Source organism: Ranitomeya variabilis, chromosome 4 (genome assembly GCF_051348905.1).
Source record: "Ranitomeya variabilis isolate aRanVar5 chromosome 4, aRanVar5.hap1, whole genome shotgun sequence".
Lineage (NCBI taxonomy): Eukaryota > Metazoa > Chordata > Amphibia > Anura > Dendrobatidae > Ranitomeya > Ranitomeya variabilis.
In genome coordinates, this window is record NC_135235.1 from 585,296,345 (window position 1) to 585,318,640 (window position 22,296).

General features: G+C 47.3%; 1 protein-coding gene across 1 annotated transcript; it reads left to right on the plus strand.

The window, feature by feature from the left end:
- The first annotated feature begins 1,847 nt into the window (after positions 1-1,847).
- Positions 1,848-20,478, plus strand: KIF3B (kinesin family member 3B). Its single transcript, XM_077253106.1, has 9 exons — positions 1,848-2,073; positions 13,082-14,534; positions 15,267-15,368; positions 15,449-15,571; positions 15,685-15,803; positions 17,809-17,922; positions 18,013-18,118; positions 18,771-18,949; positions 19,333-20,478. Exons 2-9 carry the CDS (start codon positions 13,143-13,145, stop codon positions 19,421-19,423), a joined length of 2,226 nt encoding a protein of 741 aa, XP_077109221.1. The 5' UTR covers positions 1,848-2,073; positions 13,082-13,142; the 3' UTR covers positions 19,424-20,478.
- Positions 20,479-22,296: the final 1,818 nt, after the last annotated feature.

A 22,296-nucleotide genomic window follows, 5' to 3' on the forward strand; every position in this document is an offset into this window, starting at 1 on the left:
CCATCGATCACACAGGTAGAGGTGCCATTGGCGGTGTGGAGGTCTCCTCTCCGTCTGACAGTCATATACTCTGATGAGACGTACGGATAGGAGATGTCATCATCGTATAGGGGTCTGATTTCGGGCTGTGCTGCTGCCAGTCGCCGTACACTGCCATATTACAGTACAGTATTACGCACCATCAGAGTGATCCTTTGCTTCCCTAAGGAAACCTCTGAAAAGGATGTAAAAAATATACCGTATAAACTCGAATATAAGCTGAGATTTTCAGCACATTTTTTTTTAGCCTGAAGTGCCCCTCTCGGCTTATACACGAGTCATTCCCAGGGGTCGGCGGGGGTAGGGGGAGTAGCGGCTGTCACATCATACTCGCCTCCTCCCAACATGGTCTGCAAGTTCCTGCTTCTCAGATGGTCTCCAGCGCACGCAGATCTTCCTGTATTCAGCGGTCACATGGTACCGCTCATTAAAGTAATGAATATAGACGCGCCTCTACTCCCATAGGCGTGGAGCGCATATTCATTACTTTAATGAGCGGTACCATGTGACCACTGAACACAGGAAGATCTGCCGGAGACCATCGGAGAAGCATGGACCTGCAGATCGCACCAGGAGGGTGAGTAGGACGGGGGAGGGTGAGCCATGCGATATTCACCTGTCCCTGTTCCACCGCCGCGCTCTGTCTTTCGGGTCCTCTGGCTGTGACGTTCAGGTCAGAGGGCGCGATGATGTGGTTAGTGCACGCTCCGCCCTCTGACTGAACAGTCACTGCAGAGAGCCGGAAGAAACAGCGTGGCAGTGGAACGGGGACAGGTGACTATCGCAAGTGTCGGGGGCCTGAGCCAGCGGCGACTCCGGCACCTGGCCGCCACAGCAACTAGAGGTGTGTATGTCATTTTCTTTTTTTTTTAATCGCAGCAGCATATGGGGCATATTATTCTATGGAGCATCTTTTGGGGCCATCAACCTTTAGGCCATGTGCACACGCTGCGGATTCAATTGTGGAATTTTCCGCAGCAGTTTTGATAAATCCGCAGTGCAAAACCGCTGCTGTTTTTACTGCGGATTTATCGCGGTTTTTATTGCAGTTTCCTATTGGAGCAGGTGAAAAACCACTGCGGATTCCGCACAAAGAATTGACATGCTGCGGAAAATAAACCGCTGCGTTTCTGCGCGGTTTTTTTCCTCAGCATGTGCACTGCGGATTTCATTTCCCATAGCTTTACATGGTACTGTAAATGCATGGGAAACCGCTGCTGATCTGCAGCAAAATCCGCAGCGTGTGCACATATACGCATCTTATGGGGCCCATCATGAACTTTATGGAGCATTATATGGGGCTCCTGATTCAATAACACAACCTGCCGATGTCTCAGTTAATTTTACTTTTATTGGTATCTATTTTTATTTTTGAAATTTACCGGTTGCTGCTGCATTTCTCACTCGAGTCATTAAGTTTTCCCAGTTTTTTTGTAGCAAAATTAGGGGTCTCGGCTTATATGGGGGCATATACAGTACATTTTTTTTAACCTAGAATTTCAGCTGGTCCCCGAATAAATAAAACCTATAAAAATACATATTTGCCATCACCGTGAGCGCGACTGTGTGAACTAATAATATCTGAATATTTATCCCGTGCCATGAATGCTGGAAAGTGTAAAAAAAACAAACAAATTAAAATGTCAGAATCACTTTTTTTCCACCTCTAAAGATGGTACCAATGAAAGCTCCAGTACAGCTGCAGAAATCTCCACAGAATTAGGCCACGGAGGTGAAGAGTTCAAATAAGAAGCACAGAGGGGCCCCTGGGATTGTGGTACTAAAGGGCCCTCATAGAGCTGGAGCGGGGCTGCTGGGAGCTGTAGTTCTACCATATCAGCCCGTGTAGCTGCCGCTTGTGGGCGTGGTTACGCAGCTGTTGCTAAGGAAGTACAAGCAGCGGCCTGTTGACCGTTGCTAAGGAAGTGAGCGCGTCTTTCCGAGGCCTGTTGCTAAGGAAGTGAGAGCCGGCGGTCAGTCGGCATCCGGCGGGTGGACAGAGGGACGGAATGACCGGCGGCTGGGACATGGCAGGTGAGGGGCAGCCCGGGGATGACGGGGGCAGCTGTGGGGGTGTCTGCACATGGCGAGGAGGCGGCCGGGCACAGGACAGGGCCCCGCGGGGAGCAGCATGGCCTGGGGCTGAGGGGACTGGGGAAAGCAGCGATTCATGAGCGATGGCTCCGGACAGGCTGTAGTGGCCGCCGGGACCCGTATAGTATACACGAGCGTGCCCTCTAAATGCCAACCGGGGCCCTGCACGGCGGGATGGTGACATACTGGTACCTGACATGGTGGTGTCATACCTGGGACCTGGCACCGTGTGGTGGTGTCATACCTGGGACCTGGCATCGTGTGGTGGTGTCATACCTGGGACCTGGCACCGTGTGGTGGTGTCATACCTGGGACCTGGCACTGTGTGGTGGTGTCATACCTGGGACCTGGCACTGTGTGGTGGTGTCATACCTGGGACCTGGCACTGTGTGGTGGTGTCATACCTGGGACCTGGCATCGTGTGGTGGTGTCATACCTGGGACCTGGCACCGTGTGGTGGTGTCATACCTGGGACCTGGCACTGTGTGGTGGTGTCATACCTGGGACCTGACATGGTGGTGTCATACCTGGGACCTGGCACTGTGTGGTGGTGTCAGACCTGGGACCTGGCACTGTGTGGTGGTGTCATACCTGGGACCTGGCATCGTGTGGTGGTGTCATACCTGGGACCTGGCACCGTGTGGTGGTGTCATACCTGGGACCTGGCACTGTGTGGTGGTGTCATACCTGGGACCTGGCACCGTGTGGTGGTGTCATACCTGGGACCTGGCACCGTGTGGTGGTGTCATACCTGGGACCTGGCACTGTGTGGTGGTGTCATACCTGGGACCTGGCATCGTGTGGTGGTGTCATACCTGGGACCTGGCACCGTGTGGTGGTGTCATACCTGGGACCTGGCACCGTGTGGTGGTGTCATACCTGGGACCTGGCACTGTGTGGTGGTGTCATACCTGGGACCTGGCACTGTGTGGTGGTGTCATACCTGGGACCTGGCACTGTGTGGTGGTGTCATACCTGGGACCTGGCACTGTGTGGTGGTGTCATACCTGGGACCTGGCACCGTGTGGTGGTGTCATACCTGGGACCTGGCATCGTGTGGTGGTGTCATACCTGGGACCTGGCACCGTGTGGTGGTGTCATACCTGGGACCTGGCACCGTGTGGTGGTGTCATACCTGGGACCTGGCACTGTGTGGTGGTGTCATACCTGGGACCTGGCACTGTGTGGTGGTGTCATACCTGGGACCTGGCACTGTGTGGTGGTGTCATACCTGGGACCTGGCACTGTGTGGTGGTGTCATACCTGGGACCTGGCACTGTGTGGTGGTGTCATACCTGGGACCTGGCACTGTGTGGTGGTGTCATACCTGGGACCTGGCATCGTGTGGTGGTGTCATACCTGGGACCTGGCATCGTGTGGTGGTGTCATACCTGGCACCGTGTGGTGGTGTCATACCTGGGACCTGGCACTGTGTGGTGGTGTCATACCTGGGACCTGGCACTGTGTGGTGGTGTCATACCTGGGACCTGGCACTGTGTGGTGGTGTCATACCTGGGACCTGGCACTGTGTGGTGGTGTCATACCTGGGACCTGGCACTGTGTGGTGGTGTCATACCTGGGACCTGGCACTGTGTGGTGGTGTCATACCTGGGACCTGGCACTGTGTGGTGGTGTCATACCTGGGACCTGGCATCGTGTGGTGGTGTCATACCTGGGACCTGGCACCGTGTGGTGGTGTCATACCTGGGACTTGGCACCGTGTGGTGGTGTCATACCTGGGACCTGGCACCGTGTGGTGGTGTCATACCTGGGACCTGGCACCGTGTGGTGGTGTCATACCTGGGACCTGGCACCGTGTGGTGGTGTCATACCTGGGACTTGGCACCGTGTGGTGGTGTCATACCTGGGACCTGGCACCGTGTGGTGGTGTCATACCTGGGACCTGGCACTGTGTGGTGGTGTCATACCTGGGACCTGGCACCGTGTGGTGGTGTCATACCTGGGACCTGGCACTGTGTGGTGGTGTCATACCTGGGACCTGGCACTGTGTGGTGGTGTCATACCTGGGACCTGGCACTGTGTGGTGGTGTCATACCTGGGACCTGGCACCGTGTGGTGGTGTCATACCTGGGACCTGGCACCGTGTGGTGGTGTCATACCTGGGACCTGGCACCGTGTGGTGGTGTCATACCTGGGACCTGGCACCGTGTGGTGGTGTCATACCTGGGACCTGGCACCGTGTGGTGGTGTCATACCTGGGACCTGGCACCGTGTGGTGGTGTCATACCTGGGACCTGGCACCGTGTGGTGGTTTCCTACCTGGGACCTGGCACCGTGTGGTGGTGTCATACCTGGGACCTGGCACCGTGTGGTGGTGTCATACCTGGGACCTGGCACCGTGTGGTGGTGTCATACCTGGGACTCGGCATCGTGTGGTGGTGTCATACCTCGGCCACCGCAGGGCCCCATGCTGCTTGTGCCAGATTCTGCCTCTTCTGTCAGTACAGCGCAGCACAGTCCTGGATTCTTCTGAGAAGGCGATGTGATTGCACTGTCTTGATCACACTCTTGGGCTGTTTCCCCACTGGACTCTTTTCAGTCTGTTTCCTGTAGACAATAGTGGCCCTAGACCTATAGCCCATCTGTGGAATGACAAGTTGTTTACATCTACAAGATCCCCTTTCTCTGAATGTTTTTTCTCGATTTCACCATTTTTCTTTATACTGTTGACTAGGGTAGGGCGATTTTTGCCAAAAAAAATTAACCCCTTCATGACCTTGGGATTTTTCATTTTTCCATGTTTGTTTTTCGCTCCCCTCCTTCCCAGAACCATAACTTTTTTTTTTTTTTTTTTTTCCGTCAATATGGCCATGTGAGGGCTTATTTTTTGCGGGACGAGTTGTACTTTTGAACAACATCATTGGTTTTAGCATGTCGTGTACTAGAAAACGGGAAAAAAATTCCAAGTGCGGTGAAATTTTAAAAAAATGTGCAATCCCACACTTGTTTTTTGTTTGGCTATTTTGCTAGGTTCACTAAATGCTAAAACTGACCTGCCATTATGATTCTCCAGGTCATTACAAGCTCATAGACACCAAACATGTCTAGGTTCTTTTTTATCTAAGTGGTAAAAACAAATTCCTAACTTTGCTTTAAAAAAAAAAAAAAAAAAAAAGTCGCCATTTTCCGATACCCGTAGTGTCTCCATTTCTCGTGACCTGGGGTCGGGTGAGGGATTATTTTTTGCGTTCGGAGCTGACATTTTTAGTGATTCCATTTTGGTGCAGATACGTTCTTTTGATCGCCCGTTATTGCATTTTAATGCAGTGTCGTGGTGACCAAAAAAACGTAATTCTGGCATTTCAAATTTTTTTCTCACTATGCCGTTTAGCGATCAGGTTAATCCTTTTTTTTTATTGATCGGGCGATTCTGAATGCGGCGATACCAAATATGTGTATGTTTGATTTTTTTTTTTGTTTGTTTTATTTTGAAAGGGGGTTGATTTAAACTTTTATATTTTTTTAATTTTTTTCATATTTTTGAAAAATTTGTACATTTTTTTTTTTTTTTTTTTTACTTTTGCCATGCTTCAATAGCTTCCATGGGAAGCTAGAAGCTGGCACAACTGTATCGGCTCTGCTACATAGCAGCGATCATCAGATCGCCCCTATGTAGCAGATTTACTGCATTGCTATGAGCGCCGACCATAGGGTGGCGCTCACAGCAACCCGGCATCAACAACCACAGAGGTCTCAAGGAGACTTCAGGTTGTCATGCTGACGCATCGCTGACCCGATCATGTGACGGGGGTCGGCGATGCGCTCATTTCCGGCCTAATGGCCGGAAGCGTTTGTTAAATGCCGCTGTCAGCGTTTGACAGCGGCATTTAACTAGTTTATAGCGGCTGGTGGATCGCGATTCCACCCGACGCTATTGCGGGCACATGTCAGCTGTTCAAAACAGCTGACATGTCCCGGCTTTGATGTGGGCTCACCACCAGAGCCCGCATCAAAGCAGGGGGGGATCTGACCTCGGATGTACTATCCCGTCTGAGGTCAGAAAGGGGTTAAAATCTCATTTTTTTTTCTTCATATAATTATAATGGGAATTTGTCACCAGTTTTTTTTCTATGTAATCTGACAATAAAATAATGTATGGGCAGAGACCCTGATTCCAGAGGTGTCACTTACTGTTCTGCTTACTGTAGTTTTGTTAAAATCCCTATTTTATTTTTTGCAGATCTAGCTGTTTTCTAAACGCTAAGCTCTGTACAACCCCTCTCGCGTGACTGCCAGCTTTTTGTATACACTGCATAGGCAGAAAGCTTCTGATCAGAGTTGAGGGCAGGGTTACGCAGAGGAAGAGGACTACATGGCACAAAACAATATGAGATCAAGAAAAATATGTTCCTTAGATAATTTGGTCTCAGGCAATGATATAAATCATAATTGGTACCCGAATAAGTCCTACATCAAGGGGAACAAGATTATTTTTAAAATAAAGCATGTGTCTCTTTTGTGAGGGATTGCACAGTGAGCAATCTATGCTTGCTGTAGCAATAATATTAAGTCTAGTTACTATGGTGGGTCTAAGGGTACCGTCTCACATAACGATTTACCAACGATCACGACCAGCGATACGACCTGGCCGTGATCGTTGGTAAGTGGTTGTGTGGTCGCTGGGGAGCTGTCACACAGACCGCTCTCCAGCGACCAACGATGCCGAAGGCCCCGGGTAACCAGGGTAAACATCGGGTTACTAAGCACAGGGCCGCGCTTAGTAACCTGATGTTTACCGTGGTTACCAGCGTAAAAGTAAAAAAAAACAAACAGTACATACTCACATTCTGGTGTCTGTCCCCCGGCGTTCTGCTTCTCTCCACTGTGTCTGTGCCAGCCAGAAAGCACAGCGGTGACGTCACCGCTGTGCTCGCTTTCTGGCCGGCCGGCGCTCACAGTGCAGAGAAGCAGAACGCCGGGGGACAGACACCGGAATGTGAGTATGTACGGTTTGTTTTTTTTTACTTTTACGCTGGTAACCACGGTAAACATCGGGTTACTAAGCGCGGCCCTGCGCTTAGTAACCCGATGTTTACCCTGGTTACAAGCGAACGCATCGCTGGATCGCTGTCACACACAACGATCCAGCGATGTCAGCGGGTGATCAAGCGACGAAAGAAAGTTCCAAACGATCTGCTACGACGTACGATTCTCAGCAGGGTCCCTGATCGCTGCTGCGTGTCAGACACAGCGATATCGTATGGATATCGCTGGAACGTCACGGATCATACCGTCGTAGCGACAAAAGTGCCACTGTGAGACGGTACCCTAAGTGGGATATAGCATAATTTATGGCACAAAACAACTAGTCAGCTGTCCCCTTTAAGCCTGGAGCTACGCCATGACTTTGGTAACCTGAAGATGCCCAATTCATAAAGCGGTGTGTCTTGTAATAAATCTCGTGCAGCTTACTCCTGCGACTCCTAATTAATGTTGGTCTTGATTCATCAGCCCCATCTCGTCCCGCTGTGCATGGCTTGCTGTGTACACGTTGGGATGTCATTATCTGCCCCCCAAAAGCTGAAGTTCCATCACACTGCATCCGGGGGGGCAGACTGAATGTTTTGTATTTTGGGGGGATGGGGGCTTAAACCACAGATGGGGCAAGAGAGGAAAAAAATGAAACGAGCGGACAGATTTCTTGAACTTTGTGTTTTTGTTTTTTTTTTCCCTCTGTGTGCGTTTCTTCAGATGGGTACAGAAAGGGCAGTAAGCCACGTCTCTGTGCCCATCTGCCCAAACGGCCACGTTGATAGATAAAGCACAAACGTAATTGAAGAAATCCGCCCTTTCTTTGTCATTGTATTCTATGGTCCTATCGGCGGTTCATCTGAATCCCTGTTTTAGGCCGGTCTCACAAGTCTGTTTTTTTCCCTGTACCAGAGGTGTCAATGTCCATGTGTGTAATACTTGTGGCAACCATGTGCCGCATCAGTACAATACGCACGGACGCCTCATTAATTTATAGCGCAGGCGGCGGGTGATGAATACTCCCATCAGCCTCTCTTGCTGTCAATTTTATTAGTGGCAGCAGGGGTAGGCTGATAGGAGTAATAGTCCCATCAGCCGCCGCCTACTCTCAATGTTATCACTTAAATATAACTCTCATCATTCTCCTCTGCTCACGCTGATCGCCGGTAGAGCAGGGGAGAATGATGAAAGTCGTCTTCAGTACCCGGCGCCGGGGAACAGCGCTTGCTGTACCGCTGCTGCTCAGGCATCGGTGTGTGTCACATGGATAACATCCCAGTGTGCGCCTCGTTTTGTGGCCCATGCTGCCGGTAAATAAGTCATGTCTATTTATGGGTCACATGGTCCATGGAAACACACTGACATGTGCACAGCAACATAGATATCAATGTGTCTACGTGTGTCAGTGTCTCCATTGTGTGTGAAAACTGTGACAGAGGCCTTAGGGGGATTCAGACAGAACCCTACTCCCCATCACTGAAGAAATGCAGTGCCTACTTTCCAGGCCACCTGCGCACCTTATTGCCAGCACTGCTGCCGCATCACCTTTGCCCTGATATTGGCAAATTTTTTTTGTTTTTTCAATGAAAATCAGATTTGTGCGTTATTTAAGTGGCAAATTAATCTAATCTGATCAATCAGCCATCTTTGCCATCCTTACTTTGGACACCGTTGCTCAAGAAAACCGAGAAACAATTGATGTCTATCACTGATCACCATGCCATGTTCGAAGCTGCTCTGATCAATCGATTTTCTCATTATAATGTGGATTTGAGCTGACTTTGACCCGCAGGAAACTAATCACCTGTTTTTATGCCGCACTCGGGGGTCACAAGTCTAATTTCTAGACAGGGAAGGGCAGATGGAAGGACAATAAGTATGAAGGGTAAAACATTAAGTTTATTTGGACAAAAAAGGGTAGAAGGAGGCATTAACAACACAAAAAGTGCCTGCACTCACACAGGTGACATAGTATTGCTCTAAAGGAGTGAACACAATACAATGTAAAATGTGAGACAGTTAACGGAACAAAAACAATGGACTGTGGATATAAGGATAGTAAATACCTATTAGGAGATGTGTCAACAAGTATGAAATATGTAAATATATAAACATGTCCAATGAGGTCAAAATATACAAGTTGGATCCAATAGGGGTAGTATATGAACGGATATAATATATGTGTATGTCACTTTAAAGGGAAGATAAACAGTTGATGAACGGTAGCCATGTATGATGTGCCTATACACAGAAAGGATGGTAGGGTAGCCGTAAGGCCGTGGAGAGAATCAGTGCCATGTAATCGCAAGACTTACATTCTATGGGATAATGGTGAAGAGACAGAAGGTCGGGGGTGCGGCATCTCTGGCGATTGGTGAGGCGGCATCTCTGGCGGTTGGTGGGGCGGCAGCTCGGGCGGTTGATGGGCGCCAGCTCGGGTGGTTGGTGATGCGGCATCTCTGGTGGTGGTGAGGCGGCAGCTTGAGTGGTGGTGAGGCGGTGGGATGGTTATTGCAGGCAGTAGGCTTTCCTGAAGAGATGGGTTTTCAGGTTCCGTCTGAAGGATCCGAGGGTGGTGGATCATCGGACATGTTGAGGCGTGGAATTCCAGAGGATGGGGGATAGTCGGGAAAAATCTTGGAGGCGGTTGTGTGAGGAACGAATAAGTATGGAGGAGAGTAGGAGGTCTTTGGAGGACTGGAGATTACGTGAGGTTGGGAGATTAGTGCAGAGATATAGGGAGGGGACAGGTTGTGGATGGCTTTGTAGATCATTGTTAGTAGTTTGAACTGGATTCGTTGGGGAATTGGGAGCCAGTGGAGGGATTTGCCGAGGGGAGAAGCAGGGCAGTAGCGAGGAGAGAGGTGGATTAGGCGGGCAGCAGACTTGAGGACAGACTGGAGCGGTGCAAGAGAGTTAGCAGGGAGGCCACAGAAGAGGGTGTTGCAGTAATCGAGGCGGGAGATGATGAGGGAAAGCACAAAAGTTTTAGTAGATTGTGGGCTGAGGAAGGGACGGATTCTGGCAATATTTTTGAGTTGGAGGTGGCAAGAGTTTGAACGTGCGATTTGAAGGACAGGGCAGAGTCGAGAGTTACCCCGAGGCAGCAGATTTCAAGTGCAGGAGAGAGCGTGATGCTGTTTACCATAATAGATCATGTAGGGGGGATATGCGAGATGGAAAGATGAGTTCGGTTTTGTCTACATTGAGTTTGAGGAAGCGAGAGGTGAAGAAGGCTGACAGACACTCCGGGATTCTGGACAGCAGAGAGGTGACGTCTGGGCCAGAGTGGTAGATCTGAGTGTCGTCTGCATACGTGGGACTTTGAGTTGTCCTAGGCCAAGGGTATAGATGGGAAAAAGTAGGGGCCCCAGTTATACCTGATAATCAACGAGCAGCTCAGGACCCTTGAAGTATCTGGAGGCGACTCACATTGTATTCCTGCCCAGGATGATAGAACTCTGCCAGGCCCCAATCTATTAGTTGGACTCAGAGCTTTCTGTGCTCATGGTTCCTCATATTGTTTGCAGTACTGGCCTTTTAAGAGCCCTGACAAGGAATTGGTCCTGTGATCAGCAGATGAGGATTGTAGCAGTGCTGTCACAGTCCAATCACTGGGCGTCTTTGCAGAATCATTGTGAGCGCTGATCACAGGTCCGTCCAGCACTGAGTACATCATGCGCTGCACAGCTTTGTTTTCTCAACTCCCAAAAGGCCATTATTGCAAGCAGGAGCATGAAAGGTAAAGTATTTCCTGCCTGATGACTGCTCCAAGGCTGGGCGGCGAGACACCATGTAACCTAAGATGGGAAGCGAGTCACCATAACGCAAATTCACATTTATTAGACTTTTAGTAGTCGTATATCAGATGCTCTGATCAATACATAGTGTCAGCGGTATCATCCTGGAGAGTGCAGGTCTGGTGGGGAGGAGCATGACGCCTACCATTTAATAATGAAGTTAGCAAATAAGGTGCACAGATAAAGTAGGGGTTCAGGTCCTGGCTGTTCAGTAGTTATTACTGATTACTAATAATTTTTGTGTGTACATACATAACACTACTTATCCTGTATTATACTCCAGAGCTGCACTCACTATTCTGCTGGTGGAGTCACTGTGTACATACATTACATTACTTATCCTGTACTGATCCTGAGTTACCGTATATCCTGTATTATACCCCAGAGCTGCACTCACTATTCTGCTGGTGGAGTCACTGTGTACATACATTACATTACTTATCCTGTACTGATCCTGAGTTACCGTACATCCTGTATTATACCCCAGAGCTGCACTCACTATTCTGCTGGTGGAGTCACTGTGTACATACATTACATTATTTATCCTGTACTGATCCTGAGTTATATCCTGTATTATACCCCAGAGCTGCACTCACTATTCTGCTGATGGAGTCACTTTGTACATACATTACATTATTTATCCTGTACTGATCCTGAGTTACATCCTGTATTATACTCCAGAGCTGCACTCACTATTCTGCTGGTGGAGTCACTGTGTACATACATTACATTACTTATCCTGTACTGATCCTGAGTTACATCCTGTATTATACTCCAGAGCTGCACTCACTATTCTGCTGGTGGAGTCACTGTGTACATACATTTCATTACTTATCCTGTACTAATCCTGAGTTACATCCTGTATTATACTCCAGAGCTGCACTCACTATTCAGCTGGTGGAGTCACTGTGTACATACATTACATTACTTATCCTGTACTGATCCTGAGTTACATCCTGTACTATACTCCAGAGCTGCACTCACTATTCAGCTGGTGGAGTCACTGTGTACATACATTACATTACTTATCCTGTACTGATCCTGAGTTACATCCTGTATTATACCCCAGAGCTGCACTCACTATTCTGCTGATGGAGTCACTGTGTACATACATTACATTACTTATCCTGTACTGATCCTGAGTTACATCCTGTATTATACCCCAGAGCTGCACTCACTATTCTGCTGATGGAGTCACTGTGTACATACATTACATTACTTATCCTGTACTGATCCTGAGTTACATCCTGTATTATACCCCAGAGCTGCACTCACTATTCTGCTGATGGAGTCACTGTGTACATACATTACATTACTTATCCTGTACTGATCCTGAGTTACATCCTGTATTATACTCCAGAGCTGCACTCACTATTCTGCTGGTGGAGTCACTGTGTACATACATTACATTACTTATCCTTTACAGATCATGAGTTATATTCTGTATTATACTCCAGAGCTGCACTCACTATTCTGCTGGTGGAGTCAGTGTACATACATTACTTAGCTTTCTGGATCAGTCAGTATCGCACATGACACCCTTGTATTCTTATCTTATCCCAGAACTATAGGTTGTAAGTGCAGACATGTTATCTCTGTTCCTTTATCTGATTGGCCCATTTTCACTCTATGCTAATGAGGCACCTTTGCCAGATTACCGGGGCAGTGTTGCATTTAGTAGGTAGGATCCAGCTCTGGATCATGGAATTCACTGTGGTGTGGAAAATCCATCCTTCCCTCTGGGATCACTACTTTGTCACACGTCTTCAGTGCTGGGACATTTATATTCCTAGCTGTCATTGATACCATCCACTGCATTTATAATGCTTCAAGCTGCTGAATTTAAGACTGCCGGCCCTTTAATAGTAACGCACCTGTGTGTAGCTGTATATGGGAGGCTCTGAGCATAGCGATAACAGAAATAGCGTCTCTTCCTCTCCTGTGACCCACTTTGCTGGCACACTGACTTGAACAGGCGCTCTGCTCTCCACAGAGATGACAGATGTTGTGCAGAGCCGCTGCATAGTACTTTACGTGCCAGATCACATGGAGGAATGCCAGAATCCACAGCAGACACCTCTACTCCTAGATTGACTTCAGTTATGTTCACAATGTAATACATTTTTTTTGCATTTGTTCTTTTTCTTTGTCTGTAGGATAGTAGTTGGAAGACTGGTAAAGTGACCTGGCGCTCCAGACCCAACGAACCAATACAAGATGTCTAAGTCAAAGAGCTCGGAGTCTGTGCGAGTTGTGGTGCGATGTCGGCCCATGAACAGCAAGGAGATAGCTGCCGGGTTCGATAAAGTAGTAGATGTGGATGTTAAGCTCGGTCAAGTGGCAGTAAGGATTCAGAAAGGAGCCTCTAACGAGCTGCCAAAAATCTTCACTTTCGATGCCGTCTACGATGGTAACTCTAAGCAGGTGGAGCTTTATGATGAGACATTCAGGCCTCTGGTGGACTCAGTCTTGCTCGGCTTTAATGGAACCATTTTTGCATACGGCCAGACAGGCACCGGGAAAACATACACAATGGAAGGGTTAAGGGGCGACATCGAGAAGAGGGGGGTCATACCAAACTCATTTGATCACATCTTCACCCACATTTCAAGGTCCCAGAACCAACAGTACCTGGTGAGAGCTTCATATCTAGAGATCTATCAAGAGGAGATCAGAGATCTTCTCTCTAAAGACCAATCTAAGCGGCTGGAGCTGAAAGAAAGACCAGACACAGGTGTCTATGTGAAGGACCTGTCTTCTTTTGTCACCAAGAGTGTGAAAGAGATTGAACACGTGATGAACGTGGGGAACCAGAACCGCTCGGTTGGCTCAACGAATATGAATGAGCACAGTTCCCGTTCACATGCAATCTTCATGATTACCATTGAGTGCAGTGAGCTCGGGTTGGACGGTGAAAATCATATCCGTGTGGGAAAGTTGAATCTAGTAGACTTGGCCGGAAGTGAACGGCAAACAAAGACCGGAGCCCAAGGGGAAAGGCTCAAAGAGGCTACTAAGATTAACCTGTCCCTCTCTGCACTAGGAAATGTGATTTCTGCCCTCGTAGATGGAAAGAGCACCCACATACCATACAGAGATTCCAAACTTACAAGATTGTTGCAAGACTCTTTGGGCGGCAATGCCAAAACGGTCATGGTGGCAAATATTGGCCCTGCCTCATATAACGTTGAGGAGACTCTGACCACTCTACGTTACTCCAACCGTGCCAAAAACATCAAGAACAAGCCTAGAGTGAATGAAGACCCTAAAGATGCATTATTAAGGGAATTCCAAGAAGAGATCGCAAGGCTCAAGGCCCAGCTGGAGAAAAGGGTTGTGGGTAAAAGACACAAAAGGGGAAAAAGAAGATTTGGTGCTGGGGAGGACGATGAAGATGGAGACTCTTGTGAAGGAGAGGATGAGGTGGAGGATAAAGACGACTATTGGCGGGAGCAGCAGGAGAAGCTGGAAATTGAGAAAAAGGCCATTATTGAAGACCACAGTCTGGTTGCAGAGGAAAAACTGAAACTCCTACAGGAGAAGGAAAGGAAGATGGATGATCTAAGAAGAGAGAAGGAAGCTATGGAAATGCTGACAGCTAAAGTGAAGGTAAAAGGACCTTTTTTTTTTGTGTGTCACCTCCTAACTTGTCATAGAGATCTTCATTCTGGAGAGTTCTTCTGTTCTTGATACAATAACAATAGTATCAGTAGTTGGAAGTGTTCATGACGTTGTATTGACTGTGTGTCTTGTGCCCACTAGGGTCAACTTAGTGTAGATTAAATACCCACCCCAAGAGCGGCCTTAGATCTCACAAGCCCCTACCCAACAAACGCAAAATTTGTGGCCAATGGTGTGGTAGTTCTCTAAAGGACAATGAATAATCCTCACTCACTTTTAGGAAAGGGCCATACAAGATGTTTTTGATTTCACCCTTTTGAATCACGTCATTACCTTGCATTTCTCGATAGTACCATTCACTACTTATGTTATGCCAAGAGGGCAGAGTTCTGTTATCATAACTGAAGATAATTAATTGGGCTGGTCATTGGTTCTTTCAATATTTTATCTTTCTTAGTTGCAGAAAGCCTATTGGTGGCTTAGATGCTTGGTCATGTTACAAGATCTTGTTCCTTTTCCAGTCATTGTCCATCACACTGCCTGGTGTCCATTTTCTTCACTGGTCCTCATCGTCCTTCTGGGTTCAATCAAAACTCCACACACTAATTCTATCGATTGTGGTCCTTTCATGGTTGCAGGATGGGAAATGTAGGGTACCTTTAGTGTTTGTTCTAATGGCCACTCTGCATAATTCACACTAATTTTGAGTCAATCTCTCAGGCTATGGAGAGTAAACTTCTTGTCGGTGGAAAGAACATTGTAGACCACACCAATGAGCAGCAAAAGATCCTTGAGCAGAAGAGACATGAGATCGCTGAGCAGGCAAGTAATAAATCAGCTTGAAAAAGCCCATATTTTGGCTACAGTGTGGGGCACAGTGGTCTCACTTGTCTGTTTTCTAGAAACGTCGAGAGCGAGAGATGCAGCAAGAGATGGAAAATCGAGATGAGGAGACGCTGGAGCTCAAAGAGACTTACAGCTCTTTACAGCAAGAGGTTGACATCAAAACTAAGAAGCTCAAAAAGGTGAGGGCCATGTGCACTTTGCTTTTTTTTTGCCGATAGCTCCAACACGGATGATTGAAACATGGTATGGTGGCACCAATGAAAGACTTCATTGTTTCCCATTTGTTCTCCAGCTCTTCTCTAAACTTCAGGCTGTAAAAGCCGAGATCCATGACTTGCAGGAAGAACACATTAAGGAGCGTCAGGAGCTGGAGCAGACGCAGAACGAGCTCACCAGAGAGCTGAAATTAAAGTTAGTGTTTGGGGTCTGACCATAGTTGGCACAAATGATATATCTGCCTGACAACAAATACACTATGGAAGCAATGGTCACACACGCACACTACCGCTACCTTATGGAAGCAATGGTCACACACGCACACTACCGCTACCTTATGGAAGCAATGGTCACACACGCACACTACCGCTACCTTATGGAAGCAATGGTCACACACGCACACTACCACTACCTTATGGAAGCAATGGTCACACACGCACACTACCACTACCTTATGGAAGCAATGGTCACACACGCACACTACCGCTACCTTATGGAAGCAATGGTCACACACGCACACTACCACTACCTTATGGAAGCAATGGTCACACACGCACACTACCGCTACCTTATGGAAGCAATGGTCACACACGCACACTACCGCTACCTTATGAAAGCAATGGTCACACACGTGCACTACCACTACCTTAGGGTGCGGTGTGGGGTAACACATGCGCATTAATGGTTCATTCACACTGAGGATATGGGATGCTCGTTTTCGTCCCAGGTCAGGGATCATGTATTAATTGCCTATCCTATAGATAGGTGTTTAGTGTTGTATGTGAGAGAATGGACAGTGAGGGAGCCTTCTCCTTCAGACTTTCACATTGGTTTTCCAAATGGGAACTATGGAGATATTGGGGTGTTGATCCCTGATCAGAACTCCCTAGTGAGACCTGTGCTCTGGAGATGGTGCATCACTGTAAATAATGTGCGCACTTGCCAAGTGCTATTCTAGTATGTGAAAGTGATGACGTGTGAGGCTGTAATGTCGTTTAAGGTCATCCTCAGCAGATATATAGACAGTGTCTGCCCGACTGCGAGCTCATCTCACTTTACTCTGTTTAGGAAATGGAGAGGAGAATGTGTGAATTATTTATCAGGCTGTTTATATCTGGTTTATTATTGCAGCGTGTCCAAAACAAAGTGAATCGGTGAGAACAGTGCTAGGACAGATTTCTTCATCACTCTGGCACCACAATACCTGCACATGATGCCACCCTGACATACCAAACGTACTGGAATATGGCCATCTTTAAAGGGGTATTCCCATTTCCAAGATCCCATCCGAATATGTAGTAGGTGTAATAAGCATATTAGAAAATACCTCCAATTAGAAATGTAGTATAGTTCTTCTGATTCGCTATGTCACTTTCCCCATGTTCAGGGCATTGCAGTAGCTTTGGTTATAAATCGATCACTCATATAGTGACAGTTAGCTGTTAGTGGTCATAACCATGGATACCTAACAGCCAGCTAACTGTAATAATAAATAACAATCTTTATTTCTATAGCGCCAACCTATTCCGCAGCGCTTTACAGCTTAACTGTAACTATGAGTGGTCGTAACCATGGATACCTAAACTGCTGCCTTGCCCTGCCCATGGGGTAAGCAACATAGTGAATCAGAAGAACTATACTACATTTCTAATTGGAGGTTGTTGTTATTATTTATTGGATAGGCCTATTGGAGATAGGAATACACCTTTCAAGTACCCATGGCCTTTTCTGCCATTCAGCACAACCAGTAGGAGCTTCATCTGTCACTTGGGCATTTGATGAGTTATTTAGTGGCCAGAATTGTGCCCACCAATTCAGCCTTGATAATGCGTGGTACAAATGCCCTATTAAAAGGCAAAGTGCCCTGTACAGCTACATCAGCTGCTGAGAGTAGGGCTGAGGATAAGGGGTCTTCTTTAGGCCTTATTGAGACATACATAATTTTTGACTAAGAAATGGTACGAGAGTCATCAGTGCCATCCGTGTGCTGTCCATGATTTTCACTGACCCTTAAACTAGCATGGGTAACTTTCGTCCATGACACTGATAAAAACGGACACGTCTCTGATTTTTGCACTGACACATATAGTCTGCAGAAAAACGAATGGGACCTTACCGCTTGCTTTGGAATTTAGTGCCCGCTTGGTCGGGATTGGGGTCCGCTGATGTTCGGGGCTGACTGTTTCTTCTTGTGCTGCAGGCATCTGATCATTGAGAATTTTATTCCAATGGAAGAGAAAAATAAGATGATGAACCGCTGCTATTTTGAGGAGGAGGAAGATCAGTGGAAGCTTCACCCGATCAGCAGGCTGGAGTAAGTACTTGTGATCTGCCTCTCGTAGCCTGCGCCAAATCTGACACCCTCCCCTCTGCATCTCTAGTAATGGCGCACTTTTCTCCATAGCAATCAGCAGATGATAAAACGACCCACGTCTGCCATAGGCTACAAGAGGCCATTGTGTCACCAGGCCAAGATGTCCATGATGGTCAGACCTGACCCCAGATACCGGGTAAAAAAAGCTCTTTAAGGGCTCGTCTGCTCTAAGATTCTGCAAATTTCTAACACTTTTTCTGATTTAATTTGTCTGTTTCTAAGATCCCTGCTTGCTGTCATTGAATGTTAAAATTCCTTTTGGAGACAGAAACCCCACAGAAATGCTTCCCACAGCAGAGGGTTTGTGATACTTGTATCCAGTCTTTACAGTCCTCTATGAAGTGAAAAGTTTGGACTCCAGATTCATTGATTTATTTTTCCTGCAACAAACTCCCAGGACAAGAGTGATATTTGTGCTTGGCTTACAGGCTGGATACATGTGTAACAAACCCTTAGGGTGAGTACCGTATATAACCCCTGGATCTATTTATTAATGCCTCCATTCACTGACCGCAAGTGGAGATCTTGAGAAAATTGATGGAACATATCTATTACAGACCCTTTCATCATGCAATTATTAAATGCCATCCACCCAATACCCCATTAAATATATAGGTTAAATACCCTATAGTTGCCGCAGTCATACATTGGCACAGTTGAGATCCAGCCATCAGTTTTAGATGGTCGTACCCAAAACGTGCTATCAGTGGTCCCATCCAACATTACCAAAGTAAGAGTCTATGTATCGAAATGATTAAGGGGTTGATAATATATTCTCATATCCACAGGCTGAGAATATTGTTCTTCTGGAACTTGATATGCCAAGTCGTACAACCCGAGACTACGAGGGTCCGGCTGTGGCCCCCAAGGTCCAGGCTGCTTTGGAAGCTGCTTTGCAAGATGAAGATGACATCCAAGTGGACGCCTCAACGTTTGAGAGCTCAGCCAGCAAGAAATCCAAAGCCAGGTGAGTGGTCCTACAATATTTGGGGCTCTACAGGTTTGGCCAGTGCACCTAATGCTACGGATACTGACCAGTATATATTTTTACTGTGTTTGGTGTTATAGAATAACTTAGTCTCCTACACTGGCAAGGTACAATGCTTTGGATCGCTCTGTCCAGTGGCTCCAGCTTAGCTGCAACGTCTGCTGGAGTCTAATACAGTCTGAAATGTACCCTCCTGTCTTAGCTTTATTTATTTTACAGCTTTGTCCTCTGTGCTTTACATAGCAGCTTTGCTTGTTCCCATTAATTGCTGTGTATAAGCTCAGTGGATTTTTGCTCCAATTGCAGCTATTTCTCTTCTATGCACTCATTTTTGTTTTTCATTATTTCTTCCCCATTTCCAGACCTAAGACCAGCGGCCGAAGAACAGCTCCACCTTCGGGGCCTTCTGGATCTTCACAGTTCCCACAATCGAGGGGGTTGGTTCCAAAATAATTAAAGATGATGACCCTAAAACCAAGACTCTCGAATAGATAGATGAAGTATTAGGATGGACTAAATAAAAGACAACCTGCACGTGCCCCCGGGGCAGATCCCCCTCACCTCCTGTGGTTACGTTTCCCAGGAGGTGAAGCTGTGGGGGGAGGGGGGGTCATCCATAAGCAAGTCTAAGGCGCTGGGCTTGTAATGTGGCATCGCCCCCGTGCTTGGCATGACCTCAACTGTGTGGAAAGTGTTTCTGTGTAGGACTTAATTTGTGATGGATCTGAGGACACAGAGACCACAAGTGTATACAGCTCCACCTGACATTGAGCGTCGTCTGTGCACATATGGTGTACTGGGCGCTCGGCCTCTGCACTGATCTCTCGACACCCCGACCTTTCTTGTTTGGTATTTATATGATTTTTTTAGCTGTATATTTAGTTGTCATCTTTTATACTGCAAATTAGTGGCATTTTGTTTTGGATTGCAACCTGTGTTTCATCTCGAGTGACAGGCCCAGGTACGAAAAATATCAGTCGCTAAGCTTCGCGTCCTTCCCTCTTCTGCAGATATCATAGTCTCCCGTTAGGCGGATACCAGAAACCTTCCGACCACTGGCGGATACAGACAGCCCAAGAACTCCTAAAAAAAAAAGTTGTACCTGCTTTGGAGTTAGAAATGAGCACTTACATCTTGGACCCCTATGCAGCCACACAGGTTCCAGCAATGATATGTCCGCCCCCACCTCACGCTGTCCGCCATCTTGCTGCTTAGTAACATGTCAATACTCGTTAAATGTTCATGGCTTCCCGTGGCATCTGCTTGCTGGTTTGTGTCCATCTATGCTTCCCTCGGTGACATTGAGCCCCAGAGGTGCGATGTGACCGGGAGACGCGGCAGCTCCTCGGCCTTATCTGAAGAAGCCATAGATACTGTGAATTTTATACGGCGACGCAGTGTGATGGCTCCTTCCCCGTCCAGGATCGCGCAGGGGGGAGATCTATTTATTTGTACCTTTCTCTATCAGTGAATGTATATTTAAATAAAATCTCTTTACCGCCCCCGCAGCATGTGTCCTACTTCACCATTAGCGTCACTCAGTGGGTCCTTAGACACACATTCAGTTGAAATGTTGTTCATAACTACAATATGAGTGATCGACATTTGTGATCACCACATCCATAATGACCCAAGCTCTAAAAAAAAATATAACAACAAGGCAAAAATGTTCCAAGAGGTGTATAGAAAAACAATGGTATCACTAAAATTGTCACTTTGTCCTTCAAAGAATGCGGCCCCCTCAAACTTATTTTTTTTTTCTATATGTGGCCCATATACCCAGCTGAGATTGTAGGATACTGGCCCATATTTATCAAAAATGGTATAATTTGTGGAAAAACAAAAAAAATATATATAAAAAGAAAAAAATATTTTTGATCAAATTAAACGCTGTGGTTGGCAGTGCTATGCAGTCTCTTTTAGTGGGTGCTGCATCACAGTTTCTGTTCACGTTTGCCCAAGAACATGACAGATGCATATTGCGCTCACTGACATGACAGCATTACTGCATAAATGTATAATCACCAGGGGTTCAACCAAGCAGCACTATAAGGCCGGTTTCACACTTGTGTTTGGGTAGAGTGCGTAGGGCTGCGTACTTCCTCCCTTAAGCCCCGCAACATGTGTTCCCGTGCGGTCGGCGGGAATGTCAAAACGACGCATCCGCATACAACGCATGTCCCTGCGTATCTAATGTTAAAGATGGGTATGCAGGACGCATGCGGAAGTAGGTGGAACTTAAGGGAAGAAGTGTGGATGTGGGCAGATCTTAAAGCACGTATTATACGTGCAAGTGAAATTGCAGCATGCTGTGATAGTCGCCGACACTCGGCCGAGTGTCTGCGAACTCGCACCTATATGTCTATGGGGGCAAGTGACAACGCACATCACTCGGATATCATCCGAGTGCTGTGTGAAATACGCCGACAGTGGAGGAGATAGAGAAGTTAGTTTCTCTGCCTCCTCCACAGCTGTGCTCTGTGCGAGAGGCTCGGAGTACAGACACATGACACTCGGCTCCCGCTCGCAGCAGAGCAGGAGCCGAGGGTCATTACCATATCGCATCCGATGCTCTCGCATCAAATGACATATGCTAGTGTGTTGTGGATTCTGTTTGCGGGCTCCCTCTGGTGGTTACTGCTGGTACTGGGTGACTTTGGTGGGTTGCGGCCTTTGGTTTCCATCTGTCCATCAGAGGCTGGGTGTTTCCTATTTTACCTGGCCTTTCTGTCATTCCCTTGCCGGCTATCAATGTGTTCAGATGTGCTCTGTTTGGTTCCTGCCTACCTGCTCCCAGATCTTTCAGGATAAGCTAAGTGCTGATTTTCAGTTGTTTGGTTTTTTTGTCCAGCTTGCTTAGAATGTCTCTTTGTTAGCTGGTTGCTCTAGTGGACTGAGGTTCTCCCCATGTGCCATGAGTTGGCACATGGGTTCTTGTAATCTCAGGATGGTTTTTTTGATTTGGGTTTTTTGCTGACCGCTCAGTCCCCTTTTGTGTCATTCTGCTTTCTAGTTTTCAGCGGGCCTCTATTTGCTAAAGCTATATACATCATCTCTATGTGTGTGCCTTCCTCTCATTTCACCGTCAATACATGTGGGGGGCAACTATATCTTTGGGGTTAATTCCTCTGGAGGCAAGTGAGGTCTTTGTTTTCTCTGCAGTACTAGTTAGCTCTTAGGCTGGTGCGTGGCGTCTAGAACCAACGTAGGCACGCTCCCTGGCTATCTCTAGTTGCGTTTGTCAGGCGTAGGGCAGCGGTCAGCCCAGGTTCCATCACCCTAGAGCTCGTCCGATATTTATTATACTTTGCTCATCCTGTGCGATC